At 39.6% G+C, this 13,696-nt stretch overlaps 1 protein-coding gene across 1 annotated transcript in view; it reads right to left on the bottom strand.

The window, feature by feature from the left end:
- The window catches only part of myo15b (myosin XVB), a 114,937-nt gene that overhangs the window by 10,022 nt on the left and 91,219 nt on the right, over nt 1–13,696 (bottom strand). The window contains exons 38-45 of the mRNA XM_080872446.1: nt 12,549–12,608; nt 12,369–12,444; nt 12,132–12,250; nt 10,424–10,539; nt 2,425–2,566; nt 2,188–2,299; nt 1,779–2,085; nt 1,609–1,672 (exon numbers count right to left, since the gene is read on the bottom strand). Of these exons, the coding sequence (XP_080728572.1) occupies nt 1,609–1,672; nt 1,779–2,085; nt 2,188–2,299; nt 2,425–2,566; nt 10,424–10,539; nt 12,132–12,250; nt 12,369–12,444; nt 12,549–12,608 (996 nt within the window). The remainder of the gene's footprint in view (nt 1–1,608; nt 1,673–1,778; nt 2,086–2,187; nt 2,300–2,424; nt 2,567–10,423; nt 10,540–12,131; nt 12,251–12,368; nt 12,445–12,548; nt 12,609–13,696) is intronic.

Below are 13,696 nucleotides of genomic sequence, written 5' to 3'. Positions count from 1 at the left end.
TTTGGTATTGAGCTGAAAAGGAACACGGTTTGTCCCGGACTTCAGCTACAATGAAAAAGACACAAAGCTGGAGTTATTCTGTGTCTTTGCTGCACAGCTGCCTCTTCTCCCCTCTCTCTCCTGTTTCTACTTCAATCATGAAACTAAATCAGTGATCAGCTGATTGGCTTTTCTCTCGTGTTTGTTTATCGTCCACCAGAAAGAGGAAACCAGTGGATGTCGCGCTAAACAACAGCAGCACGTTTAAGCTTGATCAGCTAGAATTTATTTAATATTACTTTCTAGTATCAGCTGATGTTTGCTGGAGCCACAGCTGTAAAGCTGCTGGTCATGATGTCGGTTTGGATATGTGGTGAGAGGGAAACATGAAGATGAAACCAGGAGATGTCCTTACTGAATCATCAGAGCTGAACAGGTGATGGAGAAACAGGTTTACCTTTTAGGTGACATGAATCAGTTGAAGGAAAGTTATGAACTGTTTCTGAGAGACAAATAACACCAGGATCCTTTTTTTAAGTAGCTACCAGCTGGTAACTGTGCAGGGGCGGATCTAGCAAAGTGTTGCCAGGGGGCCAAGTAGGGCATTAACAGGGAAAGGGGGGCACAAGGAAATACTTTTCTTCCTTATTCTCATTTAAAATGTCTCACTTTTAACAAATAATTATCTGAATCTTACTACAAACGTTTTCATCTGATGTAAAATGTATAGAAATCCATTATTGTACATAGTAATTTTTTTTAGGGTCCCATCATAATTTCTTCAGAAGTAGCTAAGTACTGTATATGATTCCAGTATTTTCCCACATTTTCTAGATACTGCACCAGTACTGTGTGTAAAATGCCATCAAAAAGTCAATTAAGTTTTATTCTTTCTCACCTGTCTTTCTGTCTCCTTTCACTTTTTAAAGGTTGCCATGTTAGAAAAAATATTTTGCCCTGCCATGCTGTTTATTGATGTGGAAAATGAATGGTTTATGAAAATATATCTAAATCTGTCATCAGTAATGATCATGTCTCACCTCTAGTCTTCTCTGTCTTAATTTCAGGTTTTCACCATGTGTTCTAGATGGTTTAGGAGGTTAACTCGACCAAGCAGTCTACTTTCGGGTACTGTTTTGAATACCAGAATAGGGAGGATGGTGTAGGTTTAGGTTTATTAGACTGATACATATATACCAACAAGACAGTGTACATCACTGTGACAACAGCGTTTGTTTTCATTCAAAGGCTTCATGGTTTTTCCTATAATACCTGGTGGGCCCGTCTCTAGTCAAAATGCCCGGGCCGATTTTTTGTCCCAGTACAGCCCTTGTCCCAAGACCAATCAGGCATGCTGTGATGTGTTTGTTCTGTTGTATTTGTATGTGTATGTATGAATGTGCGATGATATAAAGTGATTTGACTAATTTGTTCATGGCTTGGTGAATGAAAGACAATTTTCCATTGATGTGGATAATAAAGTTATTCTATTCTATTTTCAGAGGCATATTTTACTGCAGGAAGGCATCTATTATAGGTGTGCATTAACTATTGGTTATAGCATTAGATCTAACTAATTTCGCACTAAAACATGTGGTCATATGACATCAGAGGGACTGCAACACTTACCTCTGTGTATTCAATCACTTGTGAAAAATTCCTTCCGTTGGCTGGCAGACCTGTTGTCCCCAGTCTTCGATAAACAAAGAAGGGTGGAACAAAGTTATACTTTCCATGTTATATGACCCCAAACCACTTCAGCATAGTTCACAATAATACTTAGCATACTTTTATCCTACCTGAAGTACTTCATGGCAAAGTCAGCCATCGGTGAGTTCACCTCTAAGTTGAGGACTGAGCCCTGCATTGAGCTCTGTTGTGATCTCTGGAGAGATCCATGCACCAAACCGTGGGGTGAAGCCTCTCTTCCAGGCTGCTTTGAATTACTGCTGCCCATGTGTTTGTTGATGAGAGTCTTCCTCATGCTTTTCCTCTTCTCATCTCTGTGGTTTAGATTGAGACAGTGGTAGTCTGGGGCTGCAGATGGCTTGGTGAGGTCTTCTGGAAAAAGACCAGAACGTCCTCCCTTGTTGCCAAAACGCCAGCCTGGTGAAACAGACAAATCTAATTAGACTGGAAACAATGAAAATAATATTTGTCTTAGTAACTAACATAAACATATGACTACAATTCAAGTCATGACTTTACCTGGCTCTAGCCCTTCCATTGGCAGCAGTTTGATTATATCACCCTTATTGAAGCTGAGTAGACTCTTGTCATCTGTTACAAAACTCTTCAGGGCAACTACATGGTTTGAGTCCTAAAGGGAGGAGTGAGAGATGAACTAAAATTAAAGAGGCTCTAAAGACAAGGAGACTGTGAATATAAGCTGAAAACCTTTAAAATTATAGACCATGGAATGAACTATGATTATAAAAAGAGTACCTTGATGAGTTCCTGGATGAATGACTGAATCATAGCAATGATCTGAGGAGCCCTGCGTGACTGCAACACCAGTTTTTCACTCTTCAGCTTCAGTGCCACTGTGTCTTCACCCTGAAGTTCAGCTGACAGCACCTCTGCAAAACTTTATTCATGAAGACCCACGTTAACATTTAATGCAATAACCAACAGCAACAATGAATTAAAATATCAAAGATGTAGCAAAAACGTCCATAAGGAATAGCACACGAGACCTGTGATAGTTATTACCATAGCAACTTAATCTAGCTGATGAAAACAGTGGAACAATATAGCTGCTGATATCTTGGGAGCGTGAACTTTGGACTGTACTTGAAAGCCACATTATGAAAACGACTGACAGGCAAAGTTAACAATGTTTGTTTTCGTGGCCATGAGGTGTATTTTTCGCTGAGCTGCAGGGGGAGAGGTGGTGTTGGCCAATTTAGGGGGCAGTTCCAGGTCAGGCTGGCATATTTTGCTAATGAGGATGATAAATAAATAAATAATATTTTAGGACAGTGATTCTCAAACTTTTCACAACAAGTACCACCTCATAAAATATATCGCTTTTAAAACACTTAGACCCCCGGAGAGCAGTCATTTTGGTTTTCTACCTTAGACCCCCGCGGAAAAAGGGCCACGTGTCAGGTCAAACACAGATGCAAAAAAAATCAGGCCACTGTGCGATGTGTTCACTGCTACAGGTACACATGTGGTAAATGCAGACGACAGATACCGTGGCAGTGCCAGGATTGTGAGTGATTGCTGAAAATGTTGAAATGTACTCACTCACTTTTTATCATTATTTGTAAATATGTGTACAAATGTGTGAGAGGATTTTTATGAAATCAAGTATAATCAAGTGTGCCTTATAATCGAGTGTTCATATATTTTCACATAACCAAGTTTATTGTTAAAGAGAACATAATGCATTCCTTACTTTAGTGTCTGAGATGTTTGACAAGTATACAAGTATGTATTCTTTAACCCAGTGTGTGTGATGTCAGATAAGTGTGATATACTTCTATGTTTTTATTCTTAGTTTGTGTACAGAGGTCAGATAAGCTTAGGTAATGTCTGGCCTTTTCCCTTTCGGTTAAAAGAGGAAGTACTATGTAACCCATTTTGCCTTATAAATAAAGCAAGCGAGCCTGTGCTCGGTGTGTTTTGTCTTCTCAGAGACATTCACCCGTGTGGGTGTCTTCTCAGAGACATTCACCCGTGCGCACGTTTTCTAATTACACTCTGAGTCGGTCTGCAGTTGTCTCATTTCTCTTACTTGTGTTTGAACAAATGTCTACCCCTGACATTTAATTGGTCCTCCGAGCCGGAGAACTGACTGTTATTTTTAACGTCTAGTTGTCCACAGACGGTTTTCATCGGATCCTGATGTCGTGTTGCCTGCGCTGGAAAAAACCTGTGCACAGTAAAGGAGAAAAACCGGGACCATTCGATCTCCGGTCAGCGTCTTATACAGGCCCCACGGCGCCAGGACCAGATGAACCGGATCCAAAACGCAGCGCCACAGTAAGGTGAATATGAAACACTGCACTCCATCAAGCGCTAAAATATGTTGATATTGAGATTTTCCTTTAAAATAGTGTGTAAACCTGGTTAGCGCCGACAGATCTCAGTCCAAGAGGGACTTAGAGACGACAGGCAAGAGCGAGATTCTAGAAATCGCTATTAAAAGTTCCGGTTGCTCTGGGTAGCAGCTGAACGGAACGAGTTCCGGTCGCTCTGGGAGTGGCTGCAACGGAACAGGTAGAAGGTTGCACAACGAAAATACGGAAAATCTCAATAAAAATTATAAAAGCGCGCTCTAATTGTGTTAACTAAGAGGAGTGAGTTGTCATTTACGACCCAATACGCGGTCGAACCGCTTCTCAAACTGTTTTCCTGTGTACACTCACGAACTGGTTGGAGTGGAGATAAGGTTGTGCGTCATCACGTAAAATCAATAACCGCTCTCTCAAATAGTGGGAGAGTAGAAGCCTGTTATTGATAACCTGCCCGCTTCGTCATACCAGAGACAGTGTCACAGTTCTGACGTAATTAGTTCAAAATGGGTAATTCTAAAGCTAAAGTAAAATTAACAGCAGATGAAGAGTGGTTAGAAAAAAAAAACTGTTCAAATGCAGGAATAATCAGTGCAAAAAGATGGAGAAATCCACATAAAATATATTGTCCAGCTTGGCAAGGCAAATGCACCCCTGATTCAATAAATGCTTTAAAAACCGCTTTGCAAAAAGAGCTATATGAGGAAAAAAGTCAAAAGAAAGTAAAAAGCAGGACAAAGAAGGGACAAAAGAGAGATTAAATGCTGTAATTGTGGAAAAAAACGGGCACTTTGCTCGAGACTGCAGGAGTGTAATTCAGGAACAGGAAAGTGATGAATGACTAGCACGAGAGGAAGGAAGTGAAACAGATGAAGCGGAGGTTTACAATGTAGAACAACTACTGTTAGGTTCAGAAGACAAGCCAACAGTTGTAATATATGTGAAAGGTGTGCCGTTAAAAAATGTTTTGGGACACAGGAGCTTGTAAAACTGTTTTAACTGTAGAAGTCCCAAATGTAACATTCTCAAAAAACACTATAATTGTGAAATCAGCCTCAGGACATGTGACAAAACAGCATCTAACTGATCCCCTTTTATGTCACATAGAGATAGTGGCCGTGGCTGCAAAAATCAGTGCATTTATGACCCATCATGCCCAGATTGTATGAAATAAATAAAAGGAAATCATTCATATGAAGACCTTTTCTATAAAAAAAAAGAGAGATGCATAAGGTAGATTAAGGCTGTGTCATTGTTCAGCCAAGGAAAGTGTGTGAAAAGATAAATGTTTCCATCCTGGAGGGTGGGTGAGACTGCAGCTCACTCACAGTCCCTGATGGATACAAAATAAAATATAATAATCTGAAGGTTGGATCTGAGATGAGGCAAACAGAAGACCAGTCTAAAACTAGGCACAAACCTGTTCAGAGAAAAAGCAAATTTGTACAGATTGGATGAACTATAAATTATCTGTTTGCTGAGTAAGATGATCCTAACTATTAAGTTGGCTCAGTAGTAGTATAGTGATATACACTAATAAAATATTGTGATATACTATTGTTATTATATAGAGAGAAAAAGATGATAATAATTAATAAAAAATATAATATTAATATTGACAAGAAGTATCTTAGCCAGTATGATGTGAGATGGACAATTGTTATGAAGTAGTCTGCATCAAGCTTAAAGGTTTGCTCAAACTCAGTATAATGAAATATGAGATGAAGAAAATAAAAGCAATATCTAAACCAATTAGGTGCATAGAGGCACTTAACCTGCTTGAAAACCTGTCATTTATCCTAGATAAATATTACTGCGATACAGAGCACATCTATAATAACAACTAATAAGCCAAACCCTGTAGATAATAACTAAACCTACAGGATTATGAAGCTGAATTAAATGTGTGGACACCGCTAAGTTGATAAGCATGTTACACATTTTCTTTTATTTTTTATTTATTGGTTTTTTTTAGAACAGAGGCTGCATGCTATTAAAAGCGAACACATGCAGCTGTCTGTGAGCTCAGTTTCCCCTCACACTTCTGCTCTGTTTCTGGCAGCATTTTTCTTTGTCTTTTTGTATCCTGACTCATGTATGTTTTTGTTTGTTTTTGTTTTTTGATTATTTTGTTGGTTTGGAAACAAATTTGTGCCAATACTTGTGGATTATGGTGACACATAGTGATTAGGCATATGATTTACAAATGCATATGATTTACAAATGCCCAGTTTTAGAACTGTGAGCTATGAACAATGCAAAGTTTAGGAAAAAATATATATATACACAAAACAAAAAACTTCAAAGTTTGAAATATGTAAGATGTGTGAATTCTTTGAAAAACTAGAAGGTATCTAAAAATGCCTCAAGTGAAAATGAGATTCTCTAATGACACTCTGATAGTTAGGTCAGCATCAGGGCCAGAAGGCCTGTGAAACCACAATAACCTTTGAGTGCAGAAGCAAAGGAAGGAATTAGGCCAGTAATAGCAGACATGCAGAAAGCAGGTATTCTCGTGAAAACTAATAAAGCCACGTGTAATACACCAATTTTTCCAGTAAAAAAGGCCAATACTGGAAAATATCGCCTAGTTCATGATCTAAGAGCAATAAATAAGGTAACAGAGCAAATACCTCCAGTGGTTGCAAATCCACATATCATTTTAAATCAAGTAACACCAAAAGAACAATGGTTCTCGGTGATTGACCTCTCAAATGCATTTTTCTCTGTTCCCTTACATAAAGATTCACAGAATCTATTTGGATTTACTTTTGATAATGAAAAATACACATACACGAGGCTACCACAAGGATTTCAAAATAGCCCAACACTGTATGCAGAAGCTCTAAAGAAATCAATGTCACTTTGCTCTCTCTCTGCTCCAGGAAAATTTCTGCTGTATGTAGATGACATATTGATTACAGGCCATACACAAGATGATTGTAAAGAAAACACAATGACGGTTCTGCAACATCTGGCAGAACAAGGCCACAAAGTATCACAACACAAGTTACAACTGTGGAGTGATAAAGTCATCTATTTAGGACATCAGCTAACAGGCCAAGGCCGCACCCTACTAGAGAGCAGAAAGACAGCAGTCCAAAATGCAGCAAAACCAAATAACTAAGCAACAAATGATGAGTTATTTAGGTCTGTGCAATTTCTGTAGGTGCTGGATCCCAGAGTATGCACTGCTGGCCCAGCCACTACAGAACCTAATTTATGGAAAAGACCTAGCATTAAAAGACAAAATACAGTGGACCCTAGAAGCAGAAAAAAAGCCTTCACTGATTTAAAAATAGCATTGCAAACATGTACCGTCTTAGCATTACCAGACTATGAAGAACCTTTTGTTCTCCATGTCGATGGAGTAGCGGGGTACATGAAGGCAGTTTTGACTCAAGCTTTCGGAGACAACTCTCTTATGTAGGTATTCTGCTCTCACACTCACACATTACTATAGAGAAGTGTAATCAGCTAAACCCCAGCACCCTGCTTCCTGCAGAAACAACGATGGCAGAATGGATGACAAAACTGTTTGAGAATAAAGAAGTGATACTAAGCAATCAACTGCCGAGTGATCTATCTCCAGTCTCTTGCAGGTTGAACCCCGGTGATTGGATTCTGATTAAAGTCCTCCAGCGGAAAAACTGGAGTGCTCCGAGGTGGGAGGGGCCCTTCCAGGTGTTGCTTACTACACCGACAGCTTGTAAGATAGCCGAACGACCTTCGTGGATCCATCAAAGCCACGTGAAGAAAGTGTTTGCACCACAATAAGACGCCGGTTCCCCTAGCTTCCAGGTGATCTGCCGGTGGAGGAAGGGCTGATTGGGTATATCCCGCCACTCCACTTCGCTGGCAGTCTACTCACCAGAAGTTTAGGTGTACCAGGTCATCCTGAAGAACAGACACATAGTAAAAGAGTGACCTATCCCACCAAGGAGAAGAACCAATAACGACACCAGGGACGCCTGAAGACCAACAAGATGACTGAGGAAACCAGCCCGATGAATCCAGAAGAAGCACCAGCCCCAGCACCAGCACCAGCCCCAGCCCCAAAGCTGTTGTGCTTAGGTGCTTGTAAGTTACAACTCTGGACCAACGGCCAGAAGGTAATGCACGCTTTGTTTCCCTGGATCGGAGTAGGAAAGCACGCACTACAAATAGAGACTTTAGACTATCGTTTTGGACTGTTTTTGAATGCTTCCACCCGCATTGACAAAGCACAGAATGAAGAAATTGATGCAATCCGCATCACTGTCATGCAACATCGAGTAGCTTTGGACATTATTCTTGCAGAGAAAGGAGGTCTCTGCGTGTTGTTCAACATCACCTGTTGCACCTACATACCTGACAACATACACTCATTAAACATGACAAATGCTTTGAATGTTCTGAAACAATTGAGAGACGCTCAGCAGCAGGACTACGTAGCCGTTAAGCAAGGCTGGTGGTACTGGTTGCTGAGTGGCTCCTGGAAATCCTTACTGATTAAAGGCCTGTTGGCCCTTTTCAATGAGATGTTACTATTTTGCCTTTTCACTGCTTGTATTATCCCATGTCTGAAAAGCATAATGTCAAACATGTTCAAGCGTATGTTAGGAAACTATGTTTTGGTTCAGAGGAATATGGAGGATCCCTATCGCCAATATGATATGCTGAATATGGAGGAAAGAGTGGAAAATCCCTATTCTAGTCTTTACAGAACTGTTGTTTAAATACTTCACTGAATGACATGCAAGTTGAAAATGTGACTAACAAGTGACTATGCATTGATTAAAACCTGTGAAATATATTAACAACAGGAGGGAAATGTGAGAGGATTTTTATGAAATCAAGTATAATCAAGTGTGCCTTATAATCGAGTGTTCATATATTTTCACATAACCAAGTTTATTGTTAAAGAGAACATAATGCATTCCTTACTTTAGTGTCTGAGATGTTTGACAAGTATACAAGTATGTATTCTTTAACCCAGTGTGTGTGATGTCAGATAAGTGTGATATACTTCTATGTTTTTATTCTTAGTTTGTGTGCAGAGGTCAGATAAGCTTAGGTAATGTCTGGCCTTTTCCCTTTCGGTTAAAAGAGGAAGTACTATGTAACCCATTTTGCCTTATAAATAAAGCAACCAGCCTGCGCTGAGTGTGTGTGATTTTGCTGAGAGGCACACACCCATGCGCATGTCTTAATACTCTCTGAGTCGGTCTGCAGTGTCTTATTTCTCTTACTTGTGAACAAATGTCTTAACCCCTGACAAAATGGTTGGTTTTTTGTACTGTTTTCATCAATAAATGTCAGCAACAAAGGACATACAAAGGACATGTGTTGATTTCTCCCTAAGATGGCAAACTGAAACACTCCACTCCCCCACCCCCTCAATCACTCACCCCCACTCCCCTCCCTCCAGAATTCCTAGGTAACAACCTAATATACATATGAATGACTAGCCAATTTAGCTTCCACTTCCAGCATTTGACTGCTCTCCGGCTTTTAAAGGTAGAACGGTAGAAGCCTGGCAATCCCAGTGTTAAAGTTATGGAACTTATGATCGACATAAAAGTACAGTAGTATAGGCCTATTTAAACCCATATCCAGTTTACATGAGACAATTTTATTTCTTATATGAATGTTATTCATTTTAATTGTCATAAACAGGATGTGACAAATGATAATAATAACAACTGTAGGTGGGATGTCTGGTCTTTAAGTGATGACGTATAACCCTGCTTCCGGGTCCAAACTACTGTGTTTATTAAGGCTGTTGTGTTTTTAACATGTTTTAATGCTTTGTATCTTGTTCTATTTAATCTGAACAAGCCCCTAAAAAAAGGCAGTGATCACTGTCGGCCTCTCTCAGATTTTATTACCACTATTCATTTTAAAGCCCAGTTTTTAAACCCTTACGATCTAACTACAGCCCAGCCCATGCAGCAGTATATTAATGACTAACCTCATATTGTGGATGGATTATCTCAGTTGTTCTCCTGACTGAAGTTTGGTCTGTTTACAGCACCCTGCCATGTGATTGCATTTGTCCCTAACCATCGGGAATCCTTACGTTAACTTTTATCGAGTGGAAAAAAAAGCGTATGTGGCCGAGCTGTGCATTTTAATTTTTCAGAAATCCCTCAGTCAGAACATGGTATAATTATTTAATCTTAAATATTTTTCAGAGACTTCCTGTGTACCACTAGAGGGAGCCTGCAGTTTGAGAATGACTGTTTTAGGATAATAAATAATGAACTTTACGTAGAGATAATTACGTTTTATATCATTTATTTAGCATGTATATTATGGATCCAGATGAGATTTTTTATTTTAATATTAAAAATGGATAGTATGTAGAATGTACATACACAGTGAGAAAGTATTTCAAATAAATACCCTTACTCTGTGAATTTGTGCATGCAAATGCTTACCTGTAACCTCTGAGTAGCCGGAGATGTTTGGGGTTTATCCCCAATGCCCTCACCATCTTAAGGAGACGAATCCCGCGATGAGAGACACCCAACACCTGGGCATCCCCACTGTCTGGCTGCGTACAAACAGGAGATGCTTGCAAATAAATATCTGTAAGAAGTGTAAAGTGCAATAGATTCTACTGTATTGCACTTTAAACTACACAGCTCATGACTTTAGTGTCTCAATCAAGACCCAATATCTCAATCATATACCCCTGAACATACTGTATATGTTATTATACAGTCAGACTGTCAGACTCCATAATAAAGACTTTAACTGATCAAGCACACACATCCATACATATGCAATAATACTAAGTGCAATAATCCTTTCTGTCATCGTTGTATTTTTACTCAGTTGTATATAGTATTTGTATTTGTATCCTATTTTTATCTTATTGTATATTTATTTTATTTTATTCTACTGTATATAGTATTTTATTTTATTCTATTCTGTACAGTTGTGTACTGTATTTATTCTTATTGTATTCTAATTTTTGCCTCATAACTCTTGCACTGTCCACTTCCTGCTGTGACAAAACAAATTTCCCACGTGTGGGACTAATAAAGGTTATCTTATCTTATCTTATAATAAAAACATCAAAATGGGCAGAAACAATCCAGAGTAATGTTGAATCTGAATTTATCAATTGACAATCTTATTTTTCATATGGTGCAATCTTCCAGCTGATACCATGGAGATACTCAACCAATCAGAGTAATATAACCTCATGGTGAACCCTGCATACTCTACACACATTTTTCCCCATCCAATCTGTTAGGTTGAAATTGTTAAATGTTGTAATTGTGTTACTTAAATTTGTAAATCTTAGTTCAATTACTATGGGTGTTTGTGTAAACTGTGTCACAGAATAAAAGGCTGCAGGGGAAGCTCTTTCACCAAACGGACAACTTTTCTGTGCAGTTTGATACATAATCTGTCTGTGCTGCATCCGTTTGAATCATATCTATCAAACAAACTCCAATTTGTTCATGTAACAGGGAAGTCCTCTTCACACATAATGTTAATGTTAAATGTTAATTATGGAAATCCAAGGGTTTAGTGCTAGGACTAATTACGTTTTTAATGTAGCTAATTACATGGAGTATAATTGGAAGGCACAGCATAAGTTTTCATTGCTTTGCAGACGATACCCAGCTTTATCTATCCAGAATGCAGGAATTTCTTGAACACATGACGACCTGGATGACCTTAAATTTCTGGCTAGTTAGATGCCCTATTCATATGATCAATGAGGCTGACTGCTAGAATAAGATCTTATCTTAATCACATACAAAACTGTGTGTGATTGACAAAGGCTGTGTGGGAAAATCCTGGTAGATTTGCAGCTACTGAAATATTAAAACATATATAAATATATGTTGAAATATCTGCAGGACCTCTTGGTCCTCTTGGACCTCTACATGCCTGAATGCATTGAGTTGCTGCTATTTGATTGGTTGCTTAGATAGAATAACCTGAATCTGTACCTGTTTTTGAATAGTTATACTAAATAAAGGTGTGGAAGAGTGTATATTGTAGAATACAGCTGGCTAAACACACAAAGAGCAGTGAAGCTCAGAGAAGCAGCAACCGAACTCGACTGATCACAGAACGGACAGTACAGTTTGGATGTTTTTTACTTTGATTTTTTGGTCTGCTCACCTTCACAGGGAACAGACGAGTAAAGTAGTTTTCCCAGTTGTCTCGAGCTGCAATGACAATCCTCTTCTTCATGTTGTTGTCCTGGATGGTGTTTATAGTTGTTCCTATGTTGAAATTTGCTATTGTGGGTGGCAAAAATGGTGTAACTGAGTCATATTCTTTCAAGCCACTGGCGGATAATGATTGGAAAAGCAGCATTGTCGCATTAAGGTTTATGATAAACTGTCAAAATCTTACCCAGCAGATCTTTCATCTTCCTTCTCTCCTCTTTGCTGATCTTCTCGCAGCTGTCAGAGTAAGTGTCCTTGATTATCTAAAAAAAAAAAAAAAAGTAAAAATAGAGTATTACAGAATTCCAAACTCTGTGTGTCTACCATGCCTATCAGATATATAGATGAACAAAAGAAATATACAGACCTGTTCACACAACAGATTAAGAATATAGGGCTGGTTAAACATCTCTCTGGGGTAAAAAACCTGCACATAAAACTTGCAGTTACTAACATGGACTTACAACAACATCCATCCATCCATCCATTCGCTTCCGCTTATCTTTTTCAGGGTCGCGGGGGTGCTGGATCCTATCCCAGCTGTCATAGGGCAAGAGGCGGGGTACACCCTGGACAGGTCACCAGTCTGTCGCAGGGCTAACACACTTATAACAGCAGTACTTCAAATTCCAAGTGTAGTGAAATGCCGTTTTTAATTGCATTGTGTCATGGTTCGGGTGAGTACGGGGTTTTTCCACTCCGCTGGGCTCCACCAGCTTCCACACCTGGTTCCAATCAAGTCACCAGCATATAAGACCAGCATTCACAACAGACCAGATCTTCTGCTAACTCACGACCCACCTGGCAGTCACACTTCCCAAACTAAACTACTCACATCTCCGCCTGGATGCTGGTTCTGTCATCTGGTTGCTTCCTTTCCATCATTGGACTACACCTGCCTGCCTCCCTGCCAAGTCCCTCACTCCAAGTATATTCTGGACACTCCTCACCCAGAACCCCTTGGACACCCCCTCCTCGCATGACACTTGAACCTGCAACGCGTAAGCCCTAACCACCATAGTCTAATCCTTCAGCTGTGATTCACTAGACTGCCACTGACTACTTGTCTCCTCTCATTATAGTGACTGCGTACCTCCATCCAAGCCGCTGCCCCTTTTTCCATTCCCAGGATCCATCCATGAAATCTAGCACCTAGTCATAGCACTCAGTTTCATGTTCATAGTTTGACCTCATGGTTCTCAGTTCATAGCATTCATAGTTTCCTGCTTTGTAAGTTAACTAGGCACTGTAAATAAAGCCCGTTTTGCCTCCCTCTGTGTCTGCATTTGAGTCCACACCCACAGCCTGGCCCTCTCGGCCGTAACACATTGTCCGCTTAAATATTAACACATTTTTTACTTTTAGGCTGGACTGCTATAACAATTATTTTCTGGCTTTCTTAAAAAACGCAAATGCGTTCAATTGCTCCAGAATTGTGCAGTGAGCATAATGACAGCAGTTGTCAGACTGCTGGCTTACTTGTGGTTCCTGAGAACAACAAGAATGGTAAGTAGA

This window comes from Rhamphochromis sp. 'chilingali' (assembly GCF_963969265.1).
Source record: "Rhamphochromis sp. 'chilingali' genome assembly, chromosome: 22".
NCBI lineage: Eukaryota > Metazoa > Chordata > Actinopteri > Cichliformes > Cichlidae > Rhamphochromis > Rhamphochromis sp. 'chilingali'.
The sequence above is the reverse complement of the archived record's forward strand: the minus strand, read 5'-3'. Positions and strand labels throughout refer to the sequence as shown.